The sequence below is a fragment of the Thecamonas trahens genome (assembly GCF_000142905.1).
Source record: "Thecamonas trahens ATCC 50062 unplaced genomic scaffold supercont1.50, whole genome shotgun sequence".
NCBI classification, from domain to species: domain Eukaryota; order Apusomonadida; family Apusomonadidae; genus Thecamonas; species Thecamonas trahens.
In genome coordinates, this window is record NW_013657630.1 from 192,961 (window position 1) to 210,750 (window position 17,790).

A 17,790-nucleotide genomic window follows, 5' to 3' on the forward strand; every position below is an offset into this window, starting at 1 on the left:
AGGGGGGGGGGGGGAATCCAGGGATCGGGCGGCGTGGGTAGGTGCGGGCAGTGTGGAATGGCGGGGTCAGGTTGTGGGGAGGAGATACCTATGATGTTTCTCTCTCTGTGTGTGCGTGTGTGTGTGCGTGTGTTTAGGGTGGGATCGGGGCTCTTCGGCCCAGACCGAGCAACCAGTCTCCGGTACCCCCCCCCCTCCCCTCCGCCGCTCGGCCGCCGGCTGTCCGTTGCCGTCGAGCTGCCTGCTCCTCCAGCTAGCTCGACGTCGGCTCGAGGCCGGCACTCCACGCCACATCCACCCACCGATGGCCAACGGCGCGGACGAAAGCGCCTGGCTGGCCTTTACAGTCTCTGACGCACCGGGCGGCCCGCGCTCGCCGTTGACGGTCTACGCGCCGGCGGGGCGGGCAGGCGGCGGGAGCCCGCACTCGGCACCGCCTGGGTCGGCGCTGTCGGCGGCGGTGGCCGACCTGCCGTTCCTGGCGTACAACACGGCCGAGCCGCTGCCGCAGACGCCTGCGCCGAGGCCTGCACTAACGTCAGACTCGCCGCCGCCTCCAACGGCGCCTGAAGGGACGCCTGACGGCGGCGGACGGTCGCTGGCGCCGACTCACGCGTCGCGGTCGACGCTGCTCCTCGAGCCGGTGGCGCTTGATCCGGACGCGCCGGCGTACGTCTCACCGTACCCGACGCGGGCGTCGCCGATGCAGACTGGTGACATGCGCGCTATTCTGCTCTCGGGCGTTCCGCCGCCGCGTATCCTGGATCCGGTCGAGCCGCCCGTCTTTGCCGAGTCAATCGCCGCGTATGTGGCGCCGGCGCCGCGGGCGGGACTGGCCCGCTCCGGCGCGTTGGCTGATGCAGATGCGCCCATCTCGGTCGGCCACATTCCTGCCCGCCGCCCGCCGCTTGGCGCGTCGCTCGGCCCTGCCGCCGACGTCGAATCAGCCCCGTTTCTCCGACCGAACCGCTACCTCGACCCGGCTGCAGACGATGCCCGCCCACGGTCTGCCTCGATCTTCCCGGACCGAAACCCGATGCTGCCGACCTCGTCCAACACCTACACTCGCTCGCCATGGGCCGCCTCTTCCGCCGAGGTCTTTACCCCGCGACGCCAGGACTCTGCCGTTGGCCACCAGGTCCGCCGCGCCGCGGTCGCCTCGGTCGTCGGCTCGCCGACCCCGTTCCGCGATCCGGCTCGCCCACGCGAGTGGCGGTGGACCGAGCGCTCCGCGCTAGGCAACGGCGGTGCTGCCCACACCGTCCACACCTCACCTGGCTCTTCGACCGCACTCTCCTACGCCGGTGCCCGAACCGAACCGCAGCCGCAGCCGCCGGCCGCAGCAACGACCCGCCCGGTGCCACTCCGCGACCCGTTCTCTATCGACGGTGTGCTGCGACTGGTGCACGAGTGTGAGCAACACACTCGTGCCATTGGGCTGCGTGCCGGCGGGAGCACACGCTCTCCGCCGCCCGCGGCCGAGACCACCACCAGCTCGCCCGGCACGCCGCCGCGCCCGTCACCGCACCCGTCACCAAACCTGTCGCCGCGCGCAGCCGACCCCGCCACCCGCGCTCGCTACGAAGCCTTGCGCCAGCACTCGGTCGAAGCCTACGTAGCCATGGCTCATCAGCCACGGGGAGATGCGCAGGAAGAGCAGGTCGAGCGTGATGTCGAGCCAGCCGAGTCAGCCGAGTCGGTCAAGCCAGCCGAGTCAGCCGAGCCAGCTGAAGAGGATGTGCAGGCCGCCGTTGCAGCCATGGAGACCGAGCAGCTGATTGCTCTGCTTCAGGCTAGGGCCGAGCCCGCTCATGTTCTGGCCGCTGCTGGCGCCGAGCTGGCGCAGCGAGTGGCAGCCCCCCGTAAGATCGACGAGACGGAGGAGACGGAGAAGCGAGCCCCAGCCCCTGTCTCTGCGCCGCCATCGCCACTCTCGCCCTTGGAGTCATCGCTGCGCTTGCCATCCGAACCATCGCTGTTTGGAGACGAAGAGAACTGGACGCCACTCTCGCTCCGCGGTGCGTTTGACTACTATCCTCTCCACCGCGAGGAGCGCGAGTATGCTCACGCCGCAACCACGTTCCGCCTCGACACGCCGGAGCTCTCGATAATCAGCGCGGAACCTATGCAGATCGCCGACGCCGGCTCAATTGACTCTGAGATCAATCGCCTCGACTCGCTTCTTGACTCGTTCTACCACATTGCCAACGAGGCCGTCACGCCTGTGCCTCAGCGAGGCGGCGGCGGCAGCGCCGGGTGGGACGCGCTCACGCCGCGACCGGCCCAAGCACGAGGGAGAGGGGATGGCCGACGCAACTTGGTACAGCAGGGGCTAGAGCACCACGGAATGATGTAGGGCAGATTGGTAAAGGGCCCACTGATGATGATCCACAGCGAAGGGAGACCCGGACGTCCCGATTTTGCGCGGCCACGGACCGCAACACTCAAAAGTGCAAAAAAAAACGTCAGTTGATGACTTTTGGTGTGATTTTATATATTTTATTGTATTTGTGATGATTCAATATAAAATATCCAGCTTCAATTATATACTCATATTATTTACAGGATTCATGTACAATTATATAATTATTTGGCTCAGAGATTAAGGTTTTGCCACATCTTGGTGGAAATCACCTTTTTGCCCCTTTTCCCCAGCTGGCAACCTCTCTCACATCTGGAAGCACGCGTCGTAGTATCGACACATTCTGCACTAACTATCTAGCTGGCTCTCTCGCGCTATTTCTCTTGGGTCTGAGCTCACATGCCCATGCGCATACTCAACCACCCCCTTTATCGTATGATCGTTTCGATCCCAAGTTTTCACGCTTGTCGCCTCCCTCGCCTCAGCGATCTCTTTCTTCATCGCTTGCCATCGCGCGCGTCTCTCCTCATCACCTATTCCCCTTCCTTCCCGCCCCTCTATCCGTTTTACCGCCTCTGTTTAGCTCTGCTAAGCTTTTCCCCCTCTCCTCGCCCAACCCGCTCGCGACGGTACCATCGACCATCTCTCTCGCTGCACCCCCCCACACGCAGTGGACCCGCGCGTATGCCCGCAAGCAAGAAGAAGGTCAAGGGTGCGCCCAGCACGGGCAAGAGCGGTGGGTCCAAGGCCAAGGGCACTGGCAAGAAGAGCGGCAAGAAGGGCAAGGGTGGGCGCAAGGGCAAGTCGGTCCACAACGACGGGTTCCCCACGCTCAAGCTCGAGTCGGTCTACATTGAGGGCCGCAAGGTCTCGGCCGGGCTCAACAAGCTCCGCGGCGAGCACCCGCAGCTGCCGAACCACTACTACTGGTCGGTCACGCGCGCGCGGTCGACGCTCTTCTCCGGCTGGTTCTGCCGTGAGGACCTCGTGCTCAAGGTTCGCGACTACATCCTGCAGGTCCAGGCCGAGGGCCGCGAGGCCTCGTTCGACTTTGACACCGAGGACAAGGTTCGCATGGGCATCCTCGCCCGTGACGCTGTCGGCGAGCTCAACGAGGCCAACGCGCCAACCCGCCCGGATGCGTTTCTCCGCAACTCGGACGGCACGTACTCGCTCAACATTGTGCCGGTCGTCCCGGCGCCGCGTGCAAACCACAAGAAGAAGAAGGGCTCCGCGAGCTCGGGAACCTCGCCCACCTCGCGTGGGCGCGGGCGTGGCCTACGTGGGCGCGGGCGTGGCGCGGGCGGGCGCGGGCGCGGGCGTGGGCGCGGGCGCGGCTCGCACTCGTCGGCCTCGTCCGTCCCCTTTGTCCCGCCGGTCGGCGCTGGCGGTATTGGCATCGGCCTCGGCGTCGCGCCCATCGTCGACCTCGCGACCATGCCGGCGCTCACGCTAGCGACACGCGGTACGGCCGACGATCCAGCGGTGGACATGGACACTGCGCCCATCGCGCCCGGAGGCGCTGCAGACTCGGGCGGCCCGCCGAAGGCTGCCGAGCCCGACCCGTCGGAGCCTGCCATTTTGCGGAATCCCGAGGTTCGCGAGCTGCTTGACCTCATCAACGGGCGGGTCGAGACGCTCGGGCTTGATCCGAGCAACCCAAAGATCCAGGAGCTTGCCACGCTCGCGCTCGGCTCGTCTGCCGCCCTCTCCGATTCGGCGCGCCGCAAGCGTAAGCGGCAGCTTCGGCGCGGCTCGTCGCGGCCATCGAAGCGCTCGACATCGTCCAAGCGCTCCGAAGCGTCGTCGTCGGACGACGCTTCGTCTGATTACTCGTCGACCGAAGAGGATGCCCGCATCGCCGTCTCCGAGTTCCGCGACCGGCTTGCGGCGCTGCAGGACGTGGCCCGCCGCCAGCGGGCAGCTACGGTCGCTGCGGCAAGCAAGGCCGCCGGTGCGGCTGGGGGCTCGGGGCTTGGCGGAGGGTCTGCGGGTGCCGCACCGCGGCCGCCGTCACCGGCCACTGCGGCGCAGCAGGCCCAGTGGGCCGGTGAGCTGGGTGGCGGGCCGTCGTCGCACCTCCTTCACTTTGCAACGCCGTTCGAGGCGCCTGGCGTTGCGCCGCTCCCGCTCCCACTCCCGCTCTCTCTGGGCGATGGACGGAGCGCTTTGCCGCGCGGCTCTCGTGCGCTGCGTGCTTTTGCCGCTGCTCTGGACAAGCCGACGCTCGCGGCGGTGCTTGACGCACAAGAGGCATCGGTGGAGAAGACCAAGTTTAGCATTGCCGATACGCTCGTCTCGCCTGTCACGCTCGTCAACACGGTTGTTCTCGAGGACGAGTGCGACGAAGCGCGGACGAGGGCTGACGTCGACGACGACGGCGCAAGCGGCTCGGAGCGGCTCGGGTACTGCTATCACTGCGAAGAGTCGTCGACGAGCGCCGAGAACGAGGTCCGCAAGTGCGCGTACTGCATCCGCGAGTTCCACGTCAACTGCGCAGGGTACGTCGAGTCGGAGACCGGGGCGTTCATTTGCCCAGCCTTCCATCCCAGCCGGCTCGTTACTGTTCCGCACGCGACCGAGGCCGACGTCGTCCCGTTTGCCTCTCAGCCGTCGCTCAGCTTTGGCACCGCCGCATCGCCGTCGCGGGTCGAGGCGACGCCGATCCGCGACCCGGCGACGGCGTACAAGCTCAAGTCAGACGGCTTGCTTGTGCGAGCCGTGGCCGATCCAGGCCTGCCGCCGTTTCTGGTCGCCGGCGTTGTGGACGCCCACGTGGCGCGGTCAGTTGGCGACTTTTTCCTGCCGGCCTTTGTCGACGCCGTTGTCGCCGCCGTCCGGGTTGAGCAGTCGGCGTGCGCGTCGGCGCAGTTCTCGCTTGCGCCACCGCAGGTCCAGGCCCGGCTCCGCGCCGCGCTCCACACCGCCGCCAGCAACCTAGACAAGGCGTACGCGGCGCGATTTGCGCAGCGGGTGGCTGCGGCGCGGACGGCCGGCGTGGCGCCTCCGCCGGACGGCGGTTGCGGCCTTGCCGTTGCAGTTGTCTGTGACGGGTGGCTCATGTCGGTCTCCATTGGCTCGCCGCGTGTCGTCCACTTTGTGGTCAAGCCCGACGCCTTTGTCATTGCCTCGCAGTCGGCGGCGACCAACGTGGCCATTGACACAGCGACGTCGGCGACGACGACGCTCAAGCTTCCGCAGTGGCAGGTGGCGAGCGCGACCGCTGACGACTCGCCAGGCAACGCGCTCCGGTCGCTCCAGGCCTACGCCGCCGGCTGCTCTTTTGTGGCGCTGCCGAGCTACGAGATCCGTGAGCTCCCGCTCGACCGGACCGAGGTCAAGGCTGCGCTCGCTGCTGAGGCTCACCCGTGGCCATCGGCCAACGATTCGCTGCGGGCGATGATCCCATCACTGAGGCGGACGTTTGTGGCGCCACCGGCAGCACTTTTCAGAACAAGCTTGGCATCCCATACCGCATCATGTCTGTCGGTGCCTCGCTGGGTGACGTGCTGTTCAAGCCTGACGATGCGCCGCCGCTTGTCGACAACACGCCGCAAGTTCACTTTACCGAGCTCTCGTCGCTTCCGGCCGCCATCCTGGTCGCCACCGACGGCCTCTTCTACCAGACCGACGTGCTCGACTCGGAGCCGGCGACCGAGGTCAACGCATGGCTCGCTGAGCAGATCTCGCTCTCACTCGGCGCTGGCATCTCGCTCTCGCGGCTGGCTGCCCGACTGGCGTACCGCCCGTGGCTCGACCCATCCGAGGCCCGCGACGACTGCACTGCCATTCTCATTCGCGTCAGCCCGCCAAACATTATGGACGCGACCCCGGTCGCTCCGCTCGATGCCGGCGCCCGTAAGCATCCCGTCTTCCGCACCCGGACCGGGTCGCTTGTCCCGGGCGTGGAGGTTATCTAGGCAGCAAGCAAAAGCGCACACATAGACACACACACAGACTCACACGCAACTCCATGCGGAGTTGGTCATTCAATGCTGCCGGCGACTACCTCGGCAAACGACTTTTTGCCACCCCAACCGGTCGGCGTGCCAGCGGCTTGCGCCTGCGCCTTGGGTGCATCGGCGGAGGTCACGCCGACGTGCATCGAGTCAAACTCGGCGCGCATCTGGTCGACGCGGTCGAGGTCAGCTTGCGATGGTGAAGCCGAGATAAGGCCGTCATGGGCGTCGTCGCCCGAGGCGGACTCAGAGTGGGCATCCGAGTCGAGGTCGGGCATGAGGCCCGGCTCGCGGTGCTGGGCAGAGGCGGGTGACGACGGACCAGCGCGCAGGACGGCTGGCTGGCCAACCGGCGGCGGAGCAAGGACAAGGCCGGCTTGCGGTCCACCGTGGTAGTGATTCTGCTGTTGAGGAGTACAGGCAGCGGCGAGGGCGGCGGCAACGGCCATGCGATGCGAGTGGGCAGCGTAGTACGCGTTAGGGTCAATGATGGACGATAGGAGCGACGGGGCGTTGCCGAGCGAGCGGCCTGAGGAGGAGCAGCGGAGCAGCGTGTGGTACGCCTTTTTGAACTCGTGCTGGATGACGGGAAAGTTTGTGCAGTTGGCGGTGACGTTGGAGGAGGCGTGCGGGTCCTCGATGGCAATGTCGTGGGCGCGGAAGACGTCAAACCAGCCAAAGTCGGCCTTTTTGGGCAGGTCGAGCGAGAGGACTCCGGCCTTGGGGCGGATGGAGACCACATCGCGGACAGTGTTGAACTCGCAGCCGTATAGCTTGAAAAACTGGAGGAGGCGGGCGCCGAGCTCGCCGTCTTCGACTGACTCAAACTCCTCGTCGAGCGGGTAGTACTTGAGCATGTGGATGATGAGGAGGACGAGGGCGTGTGAGGAGAGGCCGCCCCAGAACGGCACGTTGAGCTGACGCTCAAAGAGAAAATACTTGAGGGTGACGGTGAGCGGACGGAGCTGCGGATAGGCGGCCATATATGAGCGGATGATGGCGGCGTTCTCGGGGCCGCCGCGGACGTCAAAGCAGAGGTCGATGCGGCAGTAGGTGTGCATCTCGGCAATCTTGATGACAGGGATCTTGGCGGTGGGAATGACTTGGCAGTAGGAGCAAAAGCCTGCAGCGTAGAGCCGCTTGGCGAGCATGTTGAGCTTGTCGGGGTGCCGAACGCCATAGACGACAATGTCAATGTCCGAGTCCGGGAGGAAGAGGTCTGTGGAGAATGAGCCAAAGACCACGGTGGTGGCCTTGGGCCAGAGCTCGTTGACATACTTGCGAATCTTGGCAACGTGCGCTTCGCGCATGGCGCGCTCGGGCGGCGACGGCGAGACGTGGCGCACAAAGTCCTTCATCTCCTCGTCGAGCGACTGCATGGCCGACGCCGTGGACGAGTACGGGTAGTACGCGCGCCGACGGTACGGCAGGATGCGACGCGACGTCGCCTCCATCCACACCGGCGGCTCGGCCATGTCCGGCGGCGGCTGGACCCGGGCCTTTAGCTCTGCGAGCGAGTGAAACGGACGGGCGGCAGCAAACGGTGGCGGCGGCGGTGAGGCGGTGTCTCTTCCCCGCGGGCTGCACTGAGCGCCAGCACCACCGCCGCCCAGCTCGCCGAGGCTTGTGTTGAGCCGCCGGGCCGCCCGGGATACGCTCCCGGTCGACGCCGTCCCGGTTCCGGTCTCGGTTGTTGTCCCGGTCCCCGACGAGCTGCAGGCCGACGAGCTCGACGACGACGAGCCGGACGAGCTCGACGAGCCGGACGAGCCCGACGACGAGCCTGACGAGCTGCTTTCCGACGAGCTCCCTGTGGCGGTCGACGAGCCCGAGGATCCCGAGACTGAGCCGGTGTCAGACTGCCGCGACCTGGGCGCCTTGCCCATCTGCAGGCCACGGCTGCGCTTGTCACCATGGGCCAGCTCCTGCGGCGGCGGCGGGAGCTCTTCGCCCGGCGGGCTCTCAGCCAGGGGCGAGGCGGGTCTGCGGCCTGCGGCCTCACCAGGGTCTGCGCCTGCGGCGGAAGTTGCGGCGGTAGTTGCTGCTACTTCGGTGGCTGCTGCTGCGGCTGGTTCTGTGGCTGCTGCCGGTGGGCTCTCGCCCGGCTGTTCGTCGGTTGCCGGCGGGCGCTTGTCGGCCTCTGCCGCCTTGGCGCGGGCAGGCTGAGCAGCGAGGGCCATGGCGCACGGGAGGATGTGCGAGGAAAGAGGGGAGGGAGGGTGCGGGGGTGGGGGTGAGGGTGGGGGTGGTGGTCTGTGTGCTCGGCCCTGTCGGCTGTGTAGTCTGCAAGGGGGGTGCCCTGGGAGTCCCCGCCCCTGTGGACGCTCTGATGGGCTCGGCCGAGGAGCGGGCGCAAGGGAGGGGGGAGGGGGGGGGAGGGGTGAGGGCGGAGAGAGTGTTTGGAGATGGAGTGTGGTGGGTATGTGTGTGTGTGTGGTGGTGGGTGGGGGGAGGGAGGGAGGGAGAGAGTGTGTGTGAGAGAGAGAGCCGGTGGTTTGCTTGCGTTGTTTCGGTTTGGCGTGCGCTGTGGCGGAGGATCGGGTGCGGGGGAGAGACGGGCGTGTGCGGGCGTGTGCGGGGGGGGGGGTTGTGTATTGTACTGCGATGTGATGTGGTTGCAGGGAGGGAGACAAGAGGGAGAGGGGAGTTTAAGCCTGAGAGGTGGCAGCGACAACTGCATCGACGACAGAGGCGATGGCGAGGGCAGCAGGCGAGGAGGCAAAGGGCACAGACTCAGTGTCTTGGGCCCCTGCGGATGCATCTTCGCCAGCGGCCAGCTCGACAGCCGGCTCGGTGGTCGACTCAGCAGCGCCCAGGACCGCACCGGCTTCGGCGGAGAGGCCAAGGCGCGGATCGATGGGGATGGAGCCGAGGAAGGGGATCTTGCGCATGCCGGCAAGCGCTTTGCCACCGTCCTTGCCGTAAACGTAGGTAACCTCGTTGCAGCACGGGCAGACAAAGCCCGACATGTTCTCCACAAGACCCAGGACAGGGATCTTGGTAGTCTCACAAAAGGTGATCTCGCGGCGGACGTCTGCCAGGGCCACCATCTGTCGACATCGATTCGATCGCGTGATAGGAGGGGGGGGGGGGGAGAAGAGGTGAGTGGGTGCACGGGTTGGCGTGGGAGGGCTCGGTGGAGCACAGCAGCGCATCTCAGTTCTTGGAAATGATTTCATGGATGAAGAGGTCTTAAGTCTTCTCAATAACACGGACCAAGTAGTGATCATCGTCGAGGCGTCCGGATGGGGGGGGGGGGGGAGGAGGGGGAAGCAAGGAAGTTCGTACCTGGGGAGTGGTGACCACCACAGCGCCATCGATGGCGAGGTTGGACAGAGCCTTGACGGCGGCAAGGTGCTCGTCCGAGGTGCCGGGCGGGGTGTCGATGATGAGGTAGTCCAGCTCGCCCCAAACAACGTCGCGGAGGAACTGGGTAACCATGGCCGACTTGCGCGGGCCACGCCAGACGACCGGGTCGTCGCGCGAGGCAAGCAGAAAGGCAATCGACATGACGCACAGCTGGGTGTGGCCCGGCGGGAAGACCGGAACCCAGCCAGCGGTGGCCTGGTGGGCCGACGCGTCATCAAGACCAAACATCTGCGCCATTGACGGCCCGCACAAGTCGAGGTCGAGGAGGCCGACCTTGAAGCCGCGGGCGACCAAGCCGACGGCCAGCTGGGCCGCCACCGTCGACTTGCCCACGCCGCCCTTGCCCGACACCACCATCACCGTATGCCGCACGCCCGCCATGCTCTCGGCCACCGTCCGCTGTGCAGCAGCCATACCAAAACAAAAAGAAGGGGGGGGGGAGTGTTTGGGTCAAGTGTGTGTGTGTGTGAGGGTAGGGGAGGGGGGCAGGGGAGGGGGGAAGGGGGATGGGAGGAACGGATGGACAAAGGTCGCGTTCGCAAAATAATATATTTGTCCGTCAAAGTCAAACACAATCTCTCCCTCCCTCCCTCCCTCCACGACAGCGGTGGCTGCGGAGGGGAAGGGGAAGGGGAAGGGGGAAGGGGGAGGGAGGACGGGAATGGGATAGGGGGGAGGGGGGGAGGGGAGGGGGGGGAGGGGGGGGGGGGGGAATGCATCTCCTGGGGGAGGGTGACTCTGACTGGGGAGAGTAGTGCGTGTGGTTGTTTGTGGCTGTGGCTGTGGCTGTGGCTGTGGGTCCACTTGCGCGCGCAATTGACCACAAACTGCGATGGGGAAGGTGTGCCGTGTGCGCAGGGCAGGGTATCCCCTTTTGGCCTGTGAGTACCCCACATGTGCGATATGTCGCGGAACTGAGGTTATCGTGAGGCTTCTTGGTTCTGCAATCCTCTCGACTCCATCATGGCTGGCGACGTGCTGCGCAACTTGCGCGTTTGTAGCCCAAGCAAGTTAAGCGTGTACTGGTCGCTGGTTTACGAAGATCAAGGTGGTGAGGATGGCAAGTTTCGATGCATGCTGTGTGGGGTGCAGGTCACTGCCTCGCATGGGCAAGCCCTCCAACATTGCCAACCACATGAAGCACCACCTTGATCCAGCACGTTCGCCGCGATGTGTGAGGCCGTTTTACGAGCAAAGTCGTGGTTGCGTTCCATGACTAGCTTGCGCATAACGAGAACGAGCCTGGCCCAGAGGTGGTGGAGATCGTGTTTGCCCTAGATGATGCTCCTCCGGGCCCGTGCGCATCTGCGAACAACATCAGTGCCGGTCCGTCAGCTACGACCGGATGCTATACTGATCTGTTGCAGTATCGTGATGCTTCAACGTTTGTTTGCGCAAGCTCAAGCGCCGGCTTGCGAGCGAGTCGGGCAGTGTTGTCGGATCGAAGAAGCAGCGCACGGCCCTCGCCCAGCAGGCGAGCAACCGCCCTTCCGCCACTCTGCTGATCGAGGAGTACACCAAGTCACTTTCTGAGGCCATCTTCGACAACAAATCCATCGGCGAAACGCTGTCGCCTGACGCGCGCTTTCAGCTGATCCTTGCCTTTGCGCGTACCAAGTGTCGATTCGGTGACGATCCGCACATCCTCGGTCTTATGTAGGCAGCAACGGCGTTTCTCCGATTGCTGCAGCTGCGAGCGTGGAACGGCTCAACTCGGTGGCCACAGACATGCTCACCCGTAAGCGCTACCGTCTTGGCTTGGAAAGGTTTGAGAAGATGGTGCTTATCCGCAGCTGGATCGCCGCCCTCTCGGAGCTCGGCATCGAGATGTAACGGAATATTCATTCCGTAGGCCGAGGTAGTCGTCATTCCCGGCTGATATTCCGCGCAACTGCGCCCACCTCAGGTGTGCCGTGTCGGGTGCGACGGCGCGAGTGAAGAGAATGTGTGCGATTGGCGCAGGGCAAAGTATTGGTGGAGACCAGTGACGCGATTTGGAGGGAAAGTGTCCAGCAGGCGAGCCGTGTCATGTCGTCTGCTGGCTCGGAGGGGGGAGGGGGGAGGGGGGAGGGGGGGAGGGGGGAGGGGGGGGGGACTTGGCCCACACTCACTCAGCCCGACCACGACCCTAACCCACTCCTCTCACCCGCCAGCCGGTCTTGGCGAACACCTTCCCTCCACACCTCCGTCCACACCCACCCGTGTACACACCACACCATGTGGAACATGATAGGGTGGTGCACCCGTGACCCACGGACGTACACCACCGACAACGCCCCTGCCCGCCGCTCCCGCTCGGCCTCGTCCCCGTCGGCCAGTTGCGAGCAGTACGACGGCGTGGCGCCTGTGCCTGGACCTGGGCCCGGGTCTGCTGCCGAGGTGAGCCCGTTGGTTGTCGCCACGGCCTCGACGTCCAACTCTTCGTTTGCTCCGCTGGTGAAGAGCGCGGCGGTCGAGGCCGAGCTGCTGGTCTCGCCGCTGGCGGCCGCGGCGGCTGGCGAGGGCGGCGACGGGCGGGCGGCGTTTGCTGACGTCCGCCCCGATGAGATGAACGTCCGCCGCGGGATGCCCGGGCGGGTGGCGTCGGCTGGCTTGCTGGGAGCGCTTCCGGCTGAGCTGGCCGGCACAGCGTCGGCCACGCCCGAGTCATCCGGTGGCGGGTGGTCTGCCGAGGCGCGGCTGCTGCGGCAGCCCGGGGCGCGGGCGGCGGCGGCGACCAACGATGCGGTCGACAAGCTGCTGGCGGTGCTGGAGGCCGAGTCGATGGCGCGGGCGCGGATAGGAGTTGGTGGCGAGGCTGGGCGCGGAAGTAGAAGCGGTAACTTGCGGCGTTCCGAGGCCGAGGGTGACGACGAGGCCGGCGGCTCGGGCGGCGAGTCGCGGTCCGACGCGTGGGCCGCAGTGTCGTCTGTTGAATGGGCGGCGAGGCCCGGTGGCGGGCACAGCTCGCGACGGAGCAGAATCTTGGGCCACGCGCGCGGTGAGTACGCCTTTGTCAACGAGGGCTGCATCGACGAGGACCGCTTCCACATCGACCTGACCTCGATCGCCTGGTCTGACTACGACTCGCTCTACCGGGTGTTCTGGAACAGGTGTCTCGGCGAGGGCTCGTACGGGCAAGTCTACCTCGCGCAGCACCGGCCGTCCAAGTCGCTGTGTGTGGTCAAGACCATCCGGCGCGAGAAGGAGGACACGCTCAAGCTCAAGAAGGAGATCAAGATGCTGCTACTCCTCGCCGGCCACCCGGCCATTGTCCAGCTGTTGGACATGGTTGAGCATCCGCGGCGCAAGCTCAAGATGCTGGTGTTTGAGTATGTGGCGTACGCCGACCCGCGCGAGCTCATGCTTCATATGAACCTCGACCAGCTGCGGTACTTTATGTACCACGCCCTCCTCGGCATCAACTACGCCCACTCCCAGGGCATCATTCACCGCGACGTCAAAGAGGCCAACGTGCTGTTTGATCCGGTCGAGTGGAAGGTCCGCCTCATCGACTGGGGCTTTGGCACCTTTTACTTTCCGCACGTCAAGCACTCGCGCTGGCCGGGCACCCGCTACTACAAGTCGCCAGACCTCTTCCTCCACTACCGGTACTATGACTACTCGGTCGACATGTGGGCCTTTGCCTGCATGATGGGCGCTGCCGTCTTCCGGCGCCTGCCCATGTTTCGCTGCAAGACAGATCACAACTCGGCGCAGCTCATTGCTATCGGCATGCTCCTCGGCTCGGACGACTACGCCGCATACCTCGACGCCTACGACTTTCCGCTCGGCGGCAAGTTTGACGCCCAATTCATGGCCGCCTCGGTCCCACGTAAGCGCGTCAAGTGGCGCCGCCTCGTCAACGAGTCCAACATCGACGTCGCCCACCCGGATGCCCTCGACCTGCTCGACAGGCTTCTGGTGTGGGACCACGAGGTCCGGCTCACCGCGTACGAGGCCCTCGCCCATCGGTTCTTCGACCCGGTTCGCCGGCCCGACCTCGAGAGCAGCGCCCAGCTCCCGCGCCACCCGCCGTTCCGCACCGCGCTCGTTGGCGGCCGCGCCGCTGAAGCTGCAAGCCTCGGCTACGCGTAGCCGCCTCCGCCGCCACCGCCACTGTGGCGGAGGACACGGGCACGCGGCTTGGGCGCGCTCGCGCTTGCCCGCATCCCACTGGCAGCAGGGCGGCCGCGCTCCCGCTCAGGACGGCGCTTGCGGCGGGCGCTGGACTGCGCCGAGTGCGGGTGCGGGTGTGGCGCTGGCGGGCCGCGGAGCGCGCGCGGGCCGAGGGCGCGACGGGCCGACACCGGGGCGGCTTGCGGGCCGCGGGAAGCCACGCCGCGGCGGACAACACGCGGCGAGGCCGGAGTCTCGAAGCGGACCGATGACGTCGGCCGCGGGCCGAGGCCGGACATGTCGCCGGCTGGTGAGAGAGTGTCGGCAAAGATGGCGGTGCTCGAGGCGCGCGGCGGCGAAGCCGGCGCGTCGACCGAGCCCCGCTCGCCGTCGTATGACGGCACGTCGGCCATAAACGAGCCATACTCCTCGGGCTTGCCGCCAAACAGCTCGATGGCCTCGATGTTGAGCGCCGAGACGCCGCGCATAAACGCGGACTTCATGTGGTCCTCAAAGTGCTTCTTGTTAAACTGCGCTGCCGCCAGCGCCTCCTCCAGCTCGGCAATCCGCGCCTCTGCCGTCTCCAGCCGCTCCGAGTACTCGTCGACCACGATCCGCGTCGCCTCCTCCACTCGCATGGCGCACACGCGCTCGACTGACGCCACCTTTTTCTTCGCCGCGTGCCGATGCCATGCCAGAAGCACTCGCCGCATTACGGAGTGGGCATACTTGTGCCGCACCATATGCATCGACTTGGCCACACCCACCCGCCGCTCTTCACCCAGCCGCCGCGCAGCCTCGCGGTCGGCCTCGATCGCCTGCTCGTCGAGCTTGATAATGTGCGCGTCGAGGACCCGGACGTTGGCTTCCGACTCGTCCAGCGCGCTCTCGAGCACACCGACGCGCTCGTTGAGCATGGCAATGCGCTCACACAGCTCGGCCTCGGCCGCCGCATGCCGTGCCTCGGTCTCGGCCAGAATGCTGTCGAACCGCGCCTGCAGCACGCTCCGCGCGTAGCCAAACTTTTCCATGAACACCGCCTTCATGTCAGCAGCCCAAGCATCAAAGTGCTCTGCCACGTCTTCGGCATCGTCATCGAGCCCCGCGAGCGCCTCGACCACCGCTTCCGAGTCGGTGACCTGAGCGGCCCCCACTCGCCGCGACGGCGACGGCGCCGGAGCCGTCCGGGCGTCGGGCGACGCCAGCCGCTCCAGAAACTGGCCGTGCGGCGCCGTGTCGTCTGGCTCGCCGGCGGACTGCGACTGTGATTCGGCCTTGCGCGCGCCTGCCGATGGCAGCACAATCGGCTTGCGGGCGCGGGCAAGGAGCTTGGCGTAGGCATCGCCCTGCTCGTCGACAGTGTTGAGAACGTGCTCAAACACCATCGAGCCCGACTCGACCACCGCTACCGTGTCCGAAAGCATGCGGTCGAGCGAGCCACCAGCAATGTCTGCGCCGATCGCCTCCTTGCGGGCCGCCACCGCCGCTGCCGCGTCCTCCATCGCAGCCCGCTCATCCTCGGAGAGATTGAGAAAGTCGAGCGGTCGCTCGCCATCGTTGGTCGCGGCATCCAGCGGCGCGCCAGCATCCACCAGCACCCGCACCACATCCATCGCTCCGGCGATGGCCGCAAAGTGCAGCGGTGTCCATCCCTTGCCGTTGCAAGCCTTGACGTCGGCGCCTGCACCCAAGTCGCCGCCCGCCCCAGTTTTGGGTCGTAAGTGGCTTGCGCTTCCCCTGACCCTCTCCGGCGCCCCCCCTCCCCCCCCTCCCCCCCCCCCCCCCCCCCCCCCCCCAACCTCCTCCCACACAGCAGACCCGGCACGGGCCACCTTCCCCACAACATCTTCCCACATCCTGGCGGAGCGCACTGCAGTCAGCCGCCCCGCCACGCTAGCGGCCGGACAAGCGCAGCGGGTGCAGGCGCCAAAAGGGCTCTTTGGTGGCTGGCGGGAGGAGGAGGGCCGGCGGCAGCAGCGGGCAGAGGTGCGCAGGGAGGCAGGTTAGACGTACCAAAGGAGAGGAGGATGCGGACGTTTGCCAGGCGGTGTGCGTATGCGGCTAGGTGTAGCGGGCTGTTGCCCTCTGCGTCTGTGGCTGCCACAGAGGCCCCGCTGACCAGTGCCTCGGTCAGTGGCACTGCGTCACCCTGCGACGCCGCCTCGAAGATGCTCGGCCCGGACGACAACGACATGGAGAGGAGTGATGGAGGTGGGGGCGGAGGTGGAGGTGATGTTGCCCGTCATCATTGTTGCCGCCAACATGAGTATCTGACGCGAGATCAGCACACGTGAGGGATTAGGTCGCGAGCTGGGCGCTCTATGGGTGTGGTGTGGTGGTGGTGGTTGGTTCGGCTGCGGGTGTTGGCTACAGATGGGCGTGCTAGATGGTTAGATGGTGGCCATGCCCAGGCCTTGCCGTTTCTGTTCTGCTTTCACTTTACTGCAGGAAATACACTCGCGGGAGGGTACATTCCGTCCATGGCCGCGGTCGGCTGCAGGTGAGCTAGAGGCACGGACCGCATCGCGAGTTTGAGCCGTTTTGGCAGCACGCCGGCTGCGGGCAGGACCACGAGTTGGACGAGATGTCGAACTTGTTCGAGCCCATGGAGCAAATCCAATCCGGGATGGTGCCGTCGAGCTCGTTGCGGTAGGCATCAAAGGTGCCCTGCGAGATCAGGCTCGTCGAGATGTTGTGAGCAGGGAGGGAGCCGGAGAGAAAGTTGGTGTCGAGCGCCAGCCGCTCGAGGCTCGGCAGTGAGAGCAGACTCGCCGGAATGGTCCCAGTCAGCGCGTTTGACGAGAGCTCGAGGACGTTGAGCTTGAGCAGGTTGGCAAACGAGGCCGGAATGGGCCCATCGAGGGCGTTGAAAGCCATGCCGAGGCCCTCCAGATGCGAGAGCCCGCCCATGGCCGCCGGCAGCGAGCCCGAGAGCGAGTAACCGCCGAGATAGATGTTGACCACATGCCCCGAGTAGCACAGCAGGCCGCGCCATGCCCCATCTGTGGCACACGCATCCTCAGGCGAGCCCGTCCAACCGAGCGCCTTGCCCCACTGCGCCTGCATGGCGCCAAGGGCCGTCACCTCGGACGCATCCAGCGCAGACGTCCCCACGCACCCGCACACCAGCACCACAGCAGCAAGCCCAAACAGGTACGTCTTCCACATACTTTACCACACAAAGACAAGTCTTCCACACGCCCACCATCACCACCGCCGCTCGCGTCCCCCTGTCTTGCCACCCCCCCCCCCCCCCCCCTCCCCTCCTCTGCCGCCCCTCTGTGCTGAGTGCTCTTTTTTTTCTTCGAAGGAACAGAAGAATGAATGTCCCCCAAGCCAAGCCATGTCATGTCATGCCTCTGCGGCACGCCTTGCACGGACCGAGGTCTGGAGACGGTACAGCATGGGGCGTGTTGTTGCGACTGCTGCATGTATGTATGTATGTGTGTTTGTGGTGTGGTTTCTAGCCGGTTGACTGTGGCTGAGGCACTCGCTAGGCGGCTCGTGCACGCTGTACGGTGTTGGCCATGGTGGTATTGCACGCACCCATGCACGTGCCCGTGCAGAAGACGGAGAATATGACTACTCTACAAGACCATCCTGCTCCATGCCACGACCGCCATGGCCCGTCATGGATGAACCCACCACCTCCCATCACCGCCACCGCTCTCCTCCAGCCCCGCGACTCGCTGCTCTGTATCCGTTTCCCCCATCCCCATCCCGATCACGATCACGAGCCCATCCTCATCCCCCATCCCATCACATCTCCACACCCACCACCCTCCCCCCCTCCCCCTCCCCCCTCCTCGCCTCCTCCTTCACGCCCCTTTACTCCACACTACCTCTGTATCGCCCCTCCCTCCCGCCCTTTGACCAAACCCGATTAAACGCCGTGTCGCAGTACGTCGTCTCACTTTGCTTCTCGCAAACGTTCGGTGACAATGGGAGCGAATGGGCGAAAAGGCGGCTGACCCGGACGGACGGACCAGGTTCGGCTTTTCC

The 17,790-nt window shown here is 65.7% G+C and overlaps 6 protein-coding genes across 6 annotated transcripts; 3 read left to right on the forward strand and 3 right to left on the reverse strand.

Moving 5' to 3' along the window:
- Window positions 1-304: 304 nt before the first annotated feature.
- On the forward strand, window positions 305-6,282 carry AMSG_09516 (uncharacterized protein; the record flags this gene model as incomplete). The annotated part of the gene is made up of 3 exons (XM_013898902.1): window positions 305-2,256; window positions 3,058-5,788; window positions 5,815-6,282. The coding sequence occupies 3 exons, from the start codon at window positions 305-307 to the stop codon at window positions 6,280-6,282; spliced, it is 5,151 nt and encodes a 1,716-aa protein (XP_013754356.1).
- A 65-nt stretch (window positions 6,283-6,347) lies between these two features.
- Window positions 6,348-10,104, reverse strand: AMSG_12267 (uncharacterized protein; the record flags this gene model as incomplete). The annotated part of the gene is made up of 3 exons (XM_013898926.1): window positions 6,348-8,483; window positions 8,994-9,371; window positions 9,610-10,104. 3 exons carry the CDS (start codon window positions 10,102-10,104, stop codon window positions 6,348-6,350), a joined length of 3,009 nt encoding a protein of 1,002 aa, XP_013754380.1.
- An 867-nt stretch (window positions 10,105-10,971) lies between these two features.
- AMSG_09519 (uncharacterized protein) lies at window positions 10,972-11,643 on the forward strand (the record flags this gene model as incomplete). The annotated part of the gene is made up of 3 exons (XM_013898903.1): window positions 10,972-11,016; window positions 11,090-11,300; window positions 11,351-11,643. 3 exons carry the CDS (start codon window positions 10,972-10,974, stop codon window positions 11,521-11,523), a joined length of 429 nt encoding a protein of 142 aa, XP_013754357.1. The 3' UTR covers window positions 11,524-11,643.
- Window positions 11,644-11,718: 75 nt separating this feature from the next.
- Window positions 11,719-13,767, forward strand: AMSG_09520 (CMGC/CK2 protein kinase; the record flags this gene model as incomplete). The annotated part of the gene is made up of 2 exons (XM_013898904.1): window positions 11,719-11,723; window positions 12,009-13,767. The coding sequence occupies 2 exons, from the start codon at window positions 11,719-11,721 to the stop codon at window positions 13,765-13,767; spliced, it is 1,764 nt and encodes a 587-aa protein (XP_013754358.1).
- Window positions 13,768-13,872: 105 nt separating this feature from the next.
- Window positions 13,873-15,982, reverse strand: AMSG_09521 (uncharacterized protein; the record flags this gene model as incomplete). The annotated part of the gene is made up of 3 exons (XM_013898905.1): window positions 13,873-13,901; window positions 13,970-15,469; window positions 15,802-15,982. 3 exons carry the CDS (start codon window positions 15,980-15,982, stop codon window positions 13,873-13,875), a joined length of 1,710 nt encoding a protein of 569 aa, XP_013754359.1.
- Window positions 15,983-16,213: 231 nt separating this feature from the next.
- On the reverse strand, window positions 16,214-16,983 carry AMSG_09522 (leucine-rich-repeat protein). Its single transcript, XM_013898906.1, has one exon. It carries the CDS (start codon window positions 16,954-16,956, stop codon window positions 16,294-16,296), a length of 663 nt encoding a protein of 220 aa, XP_013754360.1. The 5' UTR covers window positions 16,957-16,983; the 3' UTR covers window positions 16,214-16,293.
- Window positions 16,984-17,790: the final 807 nt, after the last annotated feature.

What these genes read in the sequence shown, in the direction of transcription:
- AMSG_09522 (XM_013898906.1), bottom strand. Translation starts at nt 16,956, where the DNA reads ATGTGGAAGACGTACCTGTTTGGGCTTGCTGCTGTGGTGCTGGTGTGC.